Here is a 12,936-nt window from a genome sequence, read left to right on the forward strand (position 1 = left end):
CTTTGCCAAAATCTGATCCTGGTAGATATTTTCAGAATTGTATGAGAAGTAACAGGCATTAGAAAAATAATTGAAATAGAAATAAGAATCTAGAGATAGCTTGGACTAAAAAATTTTATATAGAGAATAGCAGTCTGGCCTGATTTTTGGTAGCTAGGTATTATTGTTATTGCCTTTCTCTCTTATGAAAGATTACTGAAGTGCTTCTGTTCCATCCTGTTTTTATTTTCTAGGGTCAAAACTTACTGTCATTTCATAGTAACTGGCACACCACTTGTGAAAAATTGCTGACCTAAGCCCTAAGTCACAGTCTTTACTTTTAGTTGCGTCACCCTATGCCTGTGTCCTAGTTAGGCCCTATTGTCTCTGGCCTGCATGCGTGTAGTGGATTCACTATAGTATCAGTTGCTTAGTATTTCTAGTTGTATTAAAATTCTGTTGTATAAAAATAATAATATTTATATGAGTAACTGTGTTAGAAATTCAGGATCTAGTTTAATAAAGGTAAATATTTTCTAAGATACAGATAAAACGGTTCTGGCCTCCTAGTATTTAGATGTAATCTCTCCACATTTTCTAAAATGGTATAAAACATCATTCCTGTTCCTGAAAAAAGTAATTATTTTTCAAAAGTCAGTGCTTGCTTCTCCTACCTTGTCCACACTTTCTGATCTATTACCTTCACTGCCTCTTTTTCGTTTTTGCCTACCTCAGAATTCTGTTCTTTATTTCTTTCCATATATATTTTCTTCGAATATTGATTCATTCTTTTAACTTTAATTATTCTGACAATTTCTGAGTCTCTGGATGTTAGCTATCTTGCATATGCTGTCCATAGGGTTATGGCTTTAGAGAGAGATCTCTAGATAGAGATCTCTTTAGAGATACAGAATCCTCAAGAGATCACTTCAGAGATGAACACAGTCATAGATGAACAGTATCATATTGGTGGTAAATGGCAGAGCAAAGATTCCAGTTCTTCTGACTTCCAAATGTTCTTTTCCTTTTACTGCATCACAGTGTTTGCCTCTTCTTTTATTACCAAAATCCCACTTATCCATCAGTAGCCAAGTCATGTTTCTCCTTTAGCAAATTCTTCTCAGCTGATACAACCCACATTGAGTTCTTCTTTCACCCAATCAACAAACATTTATGTGCTATAAATATTTAAATACCACATGCTAGGCGTATCCTTGAGTATACATGGACAAAAAAACTGAAACAATCCCTTTTCTGAGGGAGCTTACATTCTATTATTCTATCTATGTATAAAGTAAGTATAAATTAAATACAAAATAAATATAAGGTATTTAGTAAGGGAGAGTCTGCTAGCATTTGGGAGGATCACATATGAGGTGTTTAAGTTATATCTTGAATGTGAGCAGTCTTTTAGGTGAAAGTGAGAAAGGAGTGCATTTCATGCATAGTGACATAACACATAAAATAGAGAGTTTTGCATAAGAATTTTGATAGACACTAGTGTGCAAGATGAGGAGTAACCTATAATGAGCCTGAAAAGATAGGTTATGGCTAGGACAACCTTTAAAATCAAGGGAGTTTAATTTTTTCCTAAGGTAGTAGAAAGTCATTGGAATTTATTGAGGAGGAGAGTGAAGTGGTCAAACCTGCATATAAGTTTAATGTACATTGGCGGCTGTGTAGAGAATGGATTGGAGTAGGGAGGGACTTGAGGCAAGGAGATATGGCACAGAGGCTATTTCAGTAGTCCAGGCAAAATGTATAATCTTAAGTTGGCTGTGGGGGAAAGGAGTCAAATGCAAGAATTGTTGTGGAGGTAGAAATGATAAGATCTGGCAATTGATCGACTACATGCACTGAAGGAGAATGAAGAGCTAAAGATAATGCCAAGGTTACAAGTCTGGAGGGAAGTTTGGTTAAAGGTACAGTTTGGGAGAAAGACATATTTTAAACATGTTGAACTCCTTTTTTGAATTCATAGGGCTTTTGATCTGTATTGCATGTTTTTACACTTTAACTCACTGTAATGTGACAGTATTATAAGAATTATTTGCTTATCATTAATCTTCACAACACTGAAATAGCTAAGAGGTATTACCCCGTTCTCTTTTTACAGCTGTGTTAACCTGAGGATCTGTGGCCTAGGGACGCCTAGTTTAGTGATCTTTTCATCATACCATGCTGTGACCAGTTGATTCTTTTATATGTCTTGTTTTTCTAGCTACACCATCAGTTCCTTTAAGGAAGGGAACTTGTCCTCTGCTTTTAATTTTTCTTTCCCAACACATTGCTTAGTCAGTTTGAGCTCAGTTCAATACTTGTTGTAATGGGTTTTTTTTTTTAATTCCCAGACACATTAATTGACCAGGCATTTACTACTTTGTACCAGTTTCTATGCTAACACACATGGGTTATAAAAATGCAAGCAAAAAGACAGTCTCTATCCTGAAGGAACTTATATTCTATAGAAGAAGACCATATATAGAAAGAGGCTGAAAGATGTGAGAGATGTTAATAGGCCAGGAGATATAAAGGGGGGGGAAGTATTTTCTGTTCATAAGGAATGTGGTAGATTTTTTTTAAAAATTAGCTTTGTATTTGCTACATGGCAGTTATACTACCTACCTCACAGGGCTGTTGTGAAGAAAGAACTTTGTAGAGTTGAAGGTAGTAAATGAAAAGGTTTTATGAGCTCTTAATGTGAAAGTATTTATGAGCTCCTCAAAGGATTGGGAATTTTGCTATGGAATAATGAAACTGTCAAATACTAATTGCAGGTGTATGGTTGAGGCTTGGAGTCTCTTGCGACAACATTCAAACAGATTAAATGTAGAGGAATTACTTAAACACATGTATGAAGCCTGCCAGGAAATGGGCTTAATGGAAGATTTGCTGAAATTACCATTCACAGACACTGAACAAGTAGGTTCTCATCGGAATAAAGTTTTCAAAATTTGAAGTTAGTTTGATGAGTGACTAATCCATTTTATTTCTCTTAGGAGTGTTTAGTGAAATTTTTGCAGTCCAGTGCTGGTGTTCAGAATCATGAATTACTTTTAGTTCACCATTTACAGCGTGCCAATTATATACCTGCACTGCAGCTGAATCAGTCTCTGAAGGTTAATCTCTTGGTAAGATTTAATTTTCTATTAGAGGAAGCAAGATAATAAAAAATCTTTGAAAGTTTTCTCATTTTAAATGAGATGAATGAATTTTAAAATTCATGAAAGAAATGTAGATTGTTATACTTGTTAGGCTTTATGTAGAAGAAACCCCACCCAAGTTAAGTTTGAAAAGACTTATTAATCTGTCCTTCTTGCATATATTAATTGTTCTCAGATAACTGGGAAAATTTTACCTGCCTTTATTTCACTCATAGAAAAAAAGAGGAGAGTCAATTAAAGAGTAAGAAAGGAACTGAAGATTAGGTAGGAATTGTTTGATATTTTTGCAGGTATGTGTTGGTAAAGATACAGGACATTTGAATTTAGTACAGAAGGAGATTTTTTGGCTAGGGGAAGGGTATATAAGGAAGATTGATATAAATATTTATAGTTCATTTCATAAGACCTTAAATGTCTATATATATTATGGCAAGGTCTGTGTAGATTGTTCAGCATTGATTTTTGTATGTGTGTATGTGGTTTTTTGTCTTCAATAGAATGATCGTGATCCTCGTTTGAGGGAGAGGTCAGTTGCTAGAAATTCCATACTAGATCAGTATGGGAAGATACTCCCTAGAGTACAGCGAAAGTTAGCCATGGAACGAGCCAAACCCTATCATTTGTCATCTTCCGTTTTTCGAGAAGGTAAGATTTCACTTGAGTTCCTTGACTTAACCCTGTACTCCTAAACTGATGATTAGCCCAGTTTTGTAGATAATGCTCAAATTTAGCATTTCAGAAGTTTTTTCTTCTTCTCACCAGCTTCAGAAAAAACTGGAGAAAGACTCAGGAGATTTTTAAGAATATATAAATGAATTCATTATTCTTTGCCATTTTTACACTTCTCCTTGTTGGTTAGCTGGACCAATTATTATTTTTTTGATAGATTGTAATTTTTTAAAGATTTCCACAAAGAAATTCTTCTGACTAAGCTTATAAACCCTGTTAGTTTTTTTCTTTATCTACCCTCGTAACAATATTGCGCACAAAATAGATCTTTAAGATGGATAAATTTATTTTAGTAAACTTTTAACAACCACCAGTCAAAGTTTTGAGTATCAAGTATCAAGATTGCTTGTGCTTCAAGTTTTAGCCTTCATGTTTAACCCATAGTAGATAGTGAAAAGAGATAGTCACCTTCTTCTAACAAAAATAATTACCTTTGAATAGCAAAACACTTCTTATTCACCATCTCCTTTCATCTACAGTGTATCTATTTGTGTGTGTGTGTGTGTGTGTGTGTGTGTGTGTGAATGCCCATTTTATAAGTGAGGAAACTGAAGCTCAAGTTAAGGGATGAACTATGCTATCTAGATCTTTTCCGAGCTCCAGGTTCTGCACGCTTCATGTTGCCTCTTATGCATAACTTTTAATATACTAACTTTCTCTAATAAAAAGAGAGTAGAGCAGTGAATAGAGCACAGGGCCTGGGGTCAAGAAGACCTAAGTTCCAAATCTACTCAGACACTTACTAGTCATGCTCCCTGTGCAAGGCACTTAACATCTGTCTGCCTCAGTTTCTTCAACTTTAAAATGGGTATGATAACAGAATCTACCAACCAGGGTAATTTTGAGGATCAAATGACATAATATTTTTAAATTGCTTAGCATAGTGGCTGGAATATAGTAGGTGCTATATAAATGCTTGTTTCTTTCCCCCTTCTCTCAATTATATTCTCATTCTTTTATTCTTTTTATAATTCCTGTTTTCTGAACTCCATTTGATTTTTCGGTTTAATGAGCATTAAACATTTACTCTGTGCTGAGAATACAAAGAACAAATGAAGTGTCTTCCTCAAGGTGCTAATTTTGTTGGTTTCCTGAATCAAACTTTGTCCCCTAGATGTTCATCTAAATGTGGGAGGTGGTCAGGTAGAGGTGTTATCTATTTTCAAGGTGTGGAGAGTTCATGGAGAGTTCATGCTTCGTTTAGAGGCTGGACTAAGTTATTTCTTAGATGTTTTTCAACTTTTAATCCTCTTTTCAGTTTCTAGGCCCAAGCCACTATCTACTGTTGCAAAACAAACTGCAGCCGGGACCATACTAACAAGAGCAGCCTTTATCAATAATGTATTATCAAAAATTGGAGAGGTTTGGGTTGGGAATGAATTGAAAAATAACTTATCCCCTTACAATAGGTAAGTATATTTCTGTTTTTTAATGCTTCCTTTAATTAGGCAATTTGTGTATTTGTCAAGGAAAGACTTCTTACAACGTTTGCTACAGAAAGGCCAACTTTCTTTAAGAATTTAATATTATTGGAGAATATAAATAAGAGCCATTATCCCAAAGTGATATTTTGGTGGGGGTTTTTTTAAACTTTTAAAAAATAATTATTTTATAAGACAGGGACAGTTATAGTTAGGATTATACCTGTAAAATCGGAAAGATAAACTTACTTCACTAATATAAGTTAACACCTTTCCTGCAACTTACAGTTTTAGAGTTGGATGGATGGTACAAGATGAGCTAACATAACTTGGCCATGAGTGGCACAGCTAAAGTGTCAGAAATAGGATAAGAATCTTAAGCTTTTGGCTTCAAGGCCAGTTCTCCATCCCCCAGTCCACATTGTATCTCCATATGCAATCATTTCCATTGCTTTTCCATGATTACTTAATACCTCCACTAAAGTATTGGTCTGTTGCCTTATTAAGACACAGAAATGTGACTTATTTTTGAAGGCCATGCCAACAGTGCACAGCCTACCAAGCTTGATAAAGCTTTGAATGTGAGTCCAGGAATGAATTAGATAATAATAGGGTCACGTTTATAGAGCCAAAAGGGGCCTTGAAGGCCATCATTTAATCTAATGCCTTTGTTGTACAAAAGAGAAAACTGAGACCTGAATTAAATGACTTGTCCAGCATCACACAGAAAGCAGATTGGGCGTTGAACCCAAGGTCTTGTAATTGTAAGTTCAGCACATTTCTACTTCAGTGAGTCAGTTAACAAGTATGTATTAAGTGCCTGTTTTGTGCCAGTCACTGTGCTGGGAATACAGATACAAAGAATGAATTAATCCCTGCTCAGAGTGAGCCTAATATTCATTTTCTTAATGTTAAATTTGGTTAGGCTTATCATTGGTTTGACCTCAGGTTGATGAATTTTTCTACCATAGTAACTCTTGAAGGACAGCCCATACCAACAGAGTAGCAGATTCATTTGAAGTATGATTATATTTTACATTCTTTATAGATTGTACCACTAAGATATTTCATTTAACTAGAAATATTAAATAAGAAAATTAAAATTTTGTGTATTGATTAATTTCTTAAATTTAATGTTATACATATTTAAGATTGAGATGTTAAGTTTTTCTTCTTTATATAGCCCTAAAATTGAAGAACCTTCTCCTGTAGTGTACTCTCTCCCAGATACAGAATTGCCTGATGCATTTGTTGGAACACCAATTACAAAAGCATCAGAAAAAATTTCCAGGTAAGACTTAACAGTTTTAATTCAAAATGCGAAAGGGAAATTATGTAATGATTTCAGTTATGCTTTTAAATAGCTTTTGAACTTATAAGTGTCATTTGATTCTATAATTGCTTTTTTTTTTTCTTTTTAACATTTGGAATGTTATACATTACAAATCTAGGAAATATTTAATATGAATTTGGAAGTTCGTGGGTTATTAATATGCTTTTTTATATACACAGAACTTTTCAGATTTGTTCTATTTTCAGGGTAGTTGTTAAGTTTGTAGTTTTCCTGGCTCCCTGTTCTTGAACTTTGCCCGTGTCCCTACTCCTTGTTGCATGATTAATTCTCATTGAAGTACATAGTTTTTTTCCAAGTTTTCTCATGTAACGTTAATTATATTGTGAAAATTATGAATTTAGAAAATTTTGAGTAGCTGAATTTGTACCGTCACATTAAATTTGAAAGGTTGAAGCTTTCACATTGAAAAAATCATACTTCTGTCAGTGGGAGAAACCATAGGAGTGGGAATCATGAAGAAGACTGTTTGAAAGTTTTTGAAATTTCGAAGGCCCAAAATTGAATCTGATTAGGATTTGATTTGAAAAAAGTAAAGTAGAGTTAGGTGTGGTTGTTCTGGTGCTAATAAAGTAGAACGGGTTTTTTACAAGGACTTTGGCCACCAGTGAGTAGCAAGGACTGAGGATCTTGCTTCTAAAAAACAATGTAAAGCAAAGAGAACTTTGGTGATATGTATATAGTGCATAATATTTTCCTTGTGCCCTGGCAAAAGGAATTATTTGCTAAACTCAAAGTGCATTTTTGTTATCCTTTTGGAAGAGATAGTAGAAGAAATTAAGCAGAGAACAGAAAGCAGATTTTGTGTGTGTGAGTTTAAGAGAATAGTTCTTAAACAAGTAAAGAGTTAGATAATTTTCATTTCATAATTACAGCTTTTACACAAAATCGATATCAGCTTATAAAAAGATTATCAAGTGGGGGAAATCTTTATACATAATAACTAATGAAAATCTGTGATATATAAGAAATTGAAACAAATATATAAGATGAAAAACTATTTCCCACATGATTTATTAAAGGATACAAACAAACAGCTTTCAAAAGAATGAATACAAATTTCACCATATAAATAATGTTCCCAATCACTAATTATAAATGTAAATTATATTAAAAAACATTTTGAAGTTTCATGTCTTTCCCTACCCCCAAAAGTGGAAGAGATGAGAAAAGCTGGAAATACTCAAAAGTGTTGGAGAAATCCTAGAAGTTGTTGGTTGAGGGTGAATTGGTCCCACCTTTCTTAAAAATAATTTGGTATTATGCAAGAACATTAAAATAGCCCACATGCTTTGAGTACAACCCAGCATATAATATAATGCCTCATTGTATATTGTCAGTTAAGACTGACAAGGAAACAAAAATGGTAGGGTTTTGTTGTTTTTTTTTAAGCTGAACAGAGGAAAAACAGGAAAAATATCTTTACTAAGAGGCATTTAGACAACAATAATTGACAATGGAGAGAAGGCAGAATTGCTTTTGTCATATCCCCCAGGTAGAATGATCTTTCTTCTGTAAAGAGTAGAGCAAAAATGAGTAATAGGGATCATAAAAGGAGTTGATAAGGAGATAGATAAAGAAAGAGACAGAGCCTTATAGAGTCACTGAAGTTGAGCATTGGGAATGATTTCAGGGGTCATCCCATCCAAAAATGTCATGGGCCATATGTGGTCCATAACACTCCTGAGTACAATCCCAACCAGATTAAAATATAGTTCCCATCCAATTTTAATGTGTTGGTGTGTTAATAAAAAAGAAATATATAAATGTGTGGTTTTCCAAGTCAACATACAGCCCACGGGGATCCTTATCTATGGTTTAGTGGCCCCCATTTCTATTTGTTTGACACCACTGATCTAGTCTGATTCATGCATGAAAGAAGTCCTTATACCATCCCTCACCTGGTATGGTCACTGAGCCACTGCTTAAGCCCTCTAAGCAAGGAGTATATCACCATTCCACTTTGGTTCCCCAAATGAGCTACTTCCTAGGGTACTGAAATAATTCATGAATGTTAGTGCTAAGCCATTATCAGTGTCTTTAGAAAGTTCATGGAGAATGGAAAAGGTAGCCTAGGGACTGCAAAAGGAGATAGGTCGCACTTTTCAAAAAGAGGAAAGAAGTAAAATACAGATTGCTATGCTTAAATTCAAACCCTTCTAAAATTCTTCAGTATATCATAAAGGCATGCAGGAAGAACATCTAGAAAAAGGGAAGCATCCATTGTGTAACATCATTACTCTTGAATTTTTGAACCGGTAAATCAGGACAATATGGCATACTTTAGTTTATCTAGATTTTAGCAGAGCATTTGATGGTCTCATTCTATTTTTGTGGGAAAGATGGAGAAATAAAATTAAGTGCATTTAAAGCTGGTCTACTGTGCAGAGGCGTTATTAATGGTTCCATGTCAATTGAGTAGAAGACTTTTTTGGAGTACCTGAGGGATCTATTTTTATTCTGGAGAAATGACTTAGTTGGGAACATAGCTGTACTTTTAAGAGTTTTCATGTGGAAGAGGACTTTGATTGCTTTTCTTCAAAAAATTTTGAGCATTCAGTAAGCAAGTTGAAGAGGGACATTTCAAGAAGTTGTGTTTCCTCCCTCTCTGGAGGTCTTTAAGCAGATATTGGATGACAACTTGTTAGGTATATTGTAAATGGCATGTTTGTTTATGTTTGGATTTTTTAGTATGGTTTGAGGTCTCTCCAAAATTAGAGATCTTATGATTCTGTAAATTTGTACCTATGAAGACTTTATTTTATTGTTCTGTGAACAGTGAAGGCTCATATATATATCTCCTATCCTCAATAGCACAGGAGACAAACTTCTGTGTTAAACCTGTCAGTATTACCATTTTCTGCTGATTGTTCCCCAAGGCCTCAAAAATGTCTTTGTGACTTTGCTTTCATTTTCAAGAATTTTCTAAAGACTTTGTGATCTAAATTTGTTATGCGTTCATTCTTCTGAATGACAATTTCAGTATTTTTAGAAATACAACTATTTGAACTTTGAATATACAAGATAAATTGAATAATGTATTTTGAAGTATTCCTTTTATAGAATGCACTTAAATGTGCATATATACTGCCAAACTTTGAAAGATTGATTTTATTTTTTCTTTTTTTAGGTTTAGTTAAGTTGTTTCCCTTTAATGAGCTTCATAAGAAGGTAATTTTATAAGTGGAAGTCATTTGTATTATTACTGGCATCCATTTATTTTCCCATCAGTAGAACCAATTTTTTTTAAACCACTTTTTCACATCTACAGTTACTTCCATTTGGCAATAATCAAGTTTTCAATAGATGTATTTGTGAACCAGTTTGAGTTGCTTCAGTCTTTTATTTTGGGTTCCAGACTTTGTTTACTCAAAAGTCTTTGTCAGACCACTGCCAAATTAAAAGTCCCCATTTTATGTGAACTTATTTTAAGTTTCATTTACCTAAAGACCCAAGTTGAGGATGGTTGTCTTTTTTTTCAGAATTGCAATCACCATTGTTGGGCAAGACTCATTAGTAGTTTTTGCTATTTTTTAACTTAATATTTTGTTATACTATGAGCTTTTTAAAAAAAAATTGGACTTTACTAAAGAGACAAAACATTAATTCGATATCATGTAGATTACTAAGATCTGCTTCATTTTCATCTTTTTATACTTCTGATTACTTCTAGCTTTCCTGGAAAATGTTTATCTTTTAAAAAAATATGTTCCTTATGACATGTATGGCAAAATTTAGTAACACTTTTCCTCATTTTAAGTGACAGAAAGTGGTTGTGAGGGGTGTTTTGTACTAATTACCCAAGGAACAACATACTACTTAAAATGGTTCTTTTTTACACAATGCAAGTTAATATATAATTTTTGTATATAAGAATTCCTTTTTTTAATGGAAACATTGTGTTTCAGCTGTGTTGATGGAAAAGTGAGTTCTGGTCATTTTCTACTAAGTTATAAAATTGAAGTACAAATCAGAAAAAAAAAAGCCATCCTAAACATAACTCAAAAGCACATACAGGGATGTGTCAAACTTTAAACAGGAAAATTAGTAGCTTTCTCATCATTATAAGCAAACATTTTCCAGTTCCTGCCTTTTGTAGCATACTTGCCAATAAGCACTTTCTGGTAAGACAGACATCACATAATTTATAAAATTGATAACAAAATAGTACAATATTAAATATTATGTATATGAGTACAAACTTTCCTGTCTCATCCTACCACCACTAATGAAGAAGGAAGGTAGCATAGCAGCTCCACTGTCTTTTGGACAATACAATACCTATGTAGGTTAAAATGCTAAAATAGCTTGTTTTGAAATTCCCAGCAGTAGCCTTTTAAGCAGAGAATATTATGAAATCTGAACATTCAGAAAGACTCCAAGGTTATTCGAACGAAAACTAGTACTTTACAAAGTGGAAGCTTTTGTATCACCAATGCTTAGTATTTATGAAAAACTGTTTTGGATCAGTGCCACAATAAGATACAAACATATTGATAAGATATAAATGGCATATAGTAGGCACTTAATAAATGTTTATTGACTGATTAACCTAAAACTGAATTTTAAAAGAATTAGAGATTACATCTACTTTGACAGTCAGCTGAGGAAGCTAAGATCTAATGAGAGATCCATCCCTGAATGCTAAAGCTTCTGAAGTTGATCCTATGGTTTGTATATGATTTCCCTACATTTCTCCTAATTTTTCATATTTCTTAAAACACAATTATATTCCATTTATCTGTATGTTTCAGTTTGACCAGTTGAAAGAGGTCTACTATTTTTTTTCTTTCAAAAGAGCTGCGAAGAATATTTTTGTTTTGTTTTGTTTCTTGACCTTGACCTGTGACTTCACTTGTGGAAAACTCCATCAATGCAGAACAGCACCTCCTGTAACTTGACATTCTTAGAGTTGTCTAGAGGACTAAAGAGATTAGAATGAATCACTTATGGTCGTATAGATACTATCTGTTTGAAGCAGGATTTGAAAATATGAAGTCCTATTTCTAAAGCTAGCCCTCTTTTTACTATTTTACCCTGCCTCTTCATTTTGGTATATATAAGATTTTTCTGTCTTCATCCTCATTGCCATAAATGCAAATTCATGGGATTGCTAAGTATGAACGCTTGAATGACTTGCATAATAAAATTTTCCAGTGTTCTAGTCTTAAATCCAGTATTAACTATTTCTAACATTTGTTATTCTGCCATTTTGATGTAGGTATGTCACACCTCAGTATGTTTTTTATTTTGCATTTATTATTAGTGAATTTCGTAGCATTTTTTGATAGTTATCCATTTTCCATCTCCTTGGACAACTGTTTTATGTCCTCAGATCACTTTTTTTTTTGTGGATAGGGACAGGAATTGATTTGTGATTTCATTGGCATAGGAAATTTCAGATTGAGCAATTTCCTTGCCAGTGGGAAGAGAAAATTCCCTCTTACCAGTGCAAGTTGATACCTTCTCTACACCTTATTGTTTTATAGTTACCTTGAGCACTGATGATTTTCCCCAAATGATATACGTTCTTTAGTTTGTTTCTTGATGGTGCTCAGCTGCTGAATGTTTCTTATTGGCTGTGTGTCTTCTTACCAGCGCTCCCCTCCCAATGTAACAGTAGGTCATTAAGCACTTTCTGTTTGGAGGTTCCCTTTGTGCCTGAGCTCTCCTTATACTTGTAGTAAATCTTATTATCTGCCTCATCATCAACCCCATTTGGGTTTTCTTGACAAAGATACTATAATGCTTTGCCATTTCCTTCTCCATTTTGTTTTACAGATGAGGAACTGAGACAAAGAGGTTTAAGTGACTTGCCCAAGGTCAGGGTCTTCCAGACTTCAGGTCCACATTCTATCCACTATACCACCTAGGTGCCCTCCCTCACTGTAATGTCCTAAATTTATTGACCTCCAGCCATTGAACTGCTCCCCTGAGGGCATATGCCCTAGGGTTCAGGTATTCCCTGTTGTGATATAGAAGGGGAAGTGAGGAAGGCCCTTAATCTCAGCTGGCCTTTTCAATTTTGCCTCTGGCCATAGTTTTGAAAGGAACCTCCTTCTACTCTGATTTTTACATAATGGGGTCTTAAGTCATCTCTACATTTATATCTTTTTTTTTTTTGAAGTGGGGAAGGCAGGGCAATTGGGGTTAAGTGACTTGCCCAAGGTCACACAGCCAGTAAGTGTGTCGAGTGTCTGAGGCCAAATTTGAACTCAGGTCCTCCTGACTCCAGGGCTGGTGCTCTACTCACTGCACCACCTAGCTGCCCCTCTACATTTATATCTTACTG

At 34.3% G+C, this 12,936-nt stretch overlaps 1 protein-coding gene across 1 annotated transcript in view; it reads left to right on the plus strand.

Annotated features, from left to right (window-relative positions):
• Positions 1 to 12,936, plus strand: part of AHCTF1 (AT-hook containing transcription factor 1) — a 119,228-nt gene that overhangs the window by 71,416 nt on the left and 34,876 nt on the right. Inside the window, exons 22-26 of the mRNA XM_036755272.1 lie at positions 2,757 to 2,901; positions 2,979 to 3,110; positions 3,641 to 3,788; positions 5,131 to 5,281; positions 6,477 to 6,584. Coding sequence (XP_036611167.1) covers positions 2,757 to 2,901; positions 2,979 to 3,110; positions 3,641 to 3,788; positions 5,131 to 5,281; positions 6,477 to 6,584 — 684 coding nt within the window. The remainder of the gene's footprint in view (positions 1 to 2,756; positions 2,902 to 2,978; positions 3,111 to 3,640; positions 3,789 to 5,130; positions 5,282 to 6,476; positions 6,585 to 12,936) is intronic.

The sequence above is a fragment of the Trichosurus vulpecula genome, chromosome 4, assembly GCF_011100635.1.
Source record: "Trichosurus vulpecula isolate mTriVul1 chromosome 4, mTriVul1.pri, whole genome shotgun sequence".
In the NCBI taxonomy this organism is placed as follows: Eukaryota; Metazoa; Chordata; class Mammalia; order Diprotodontia; family Phalangeridae; genus Trichosurus; species Trichosurus vulpecula.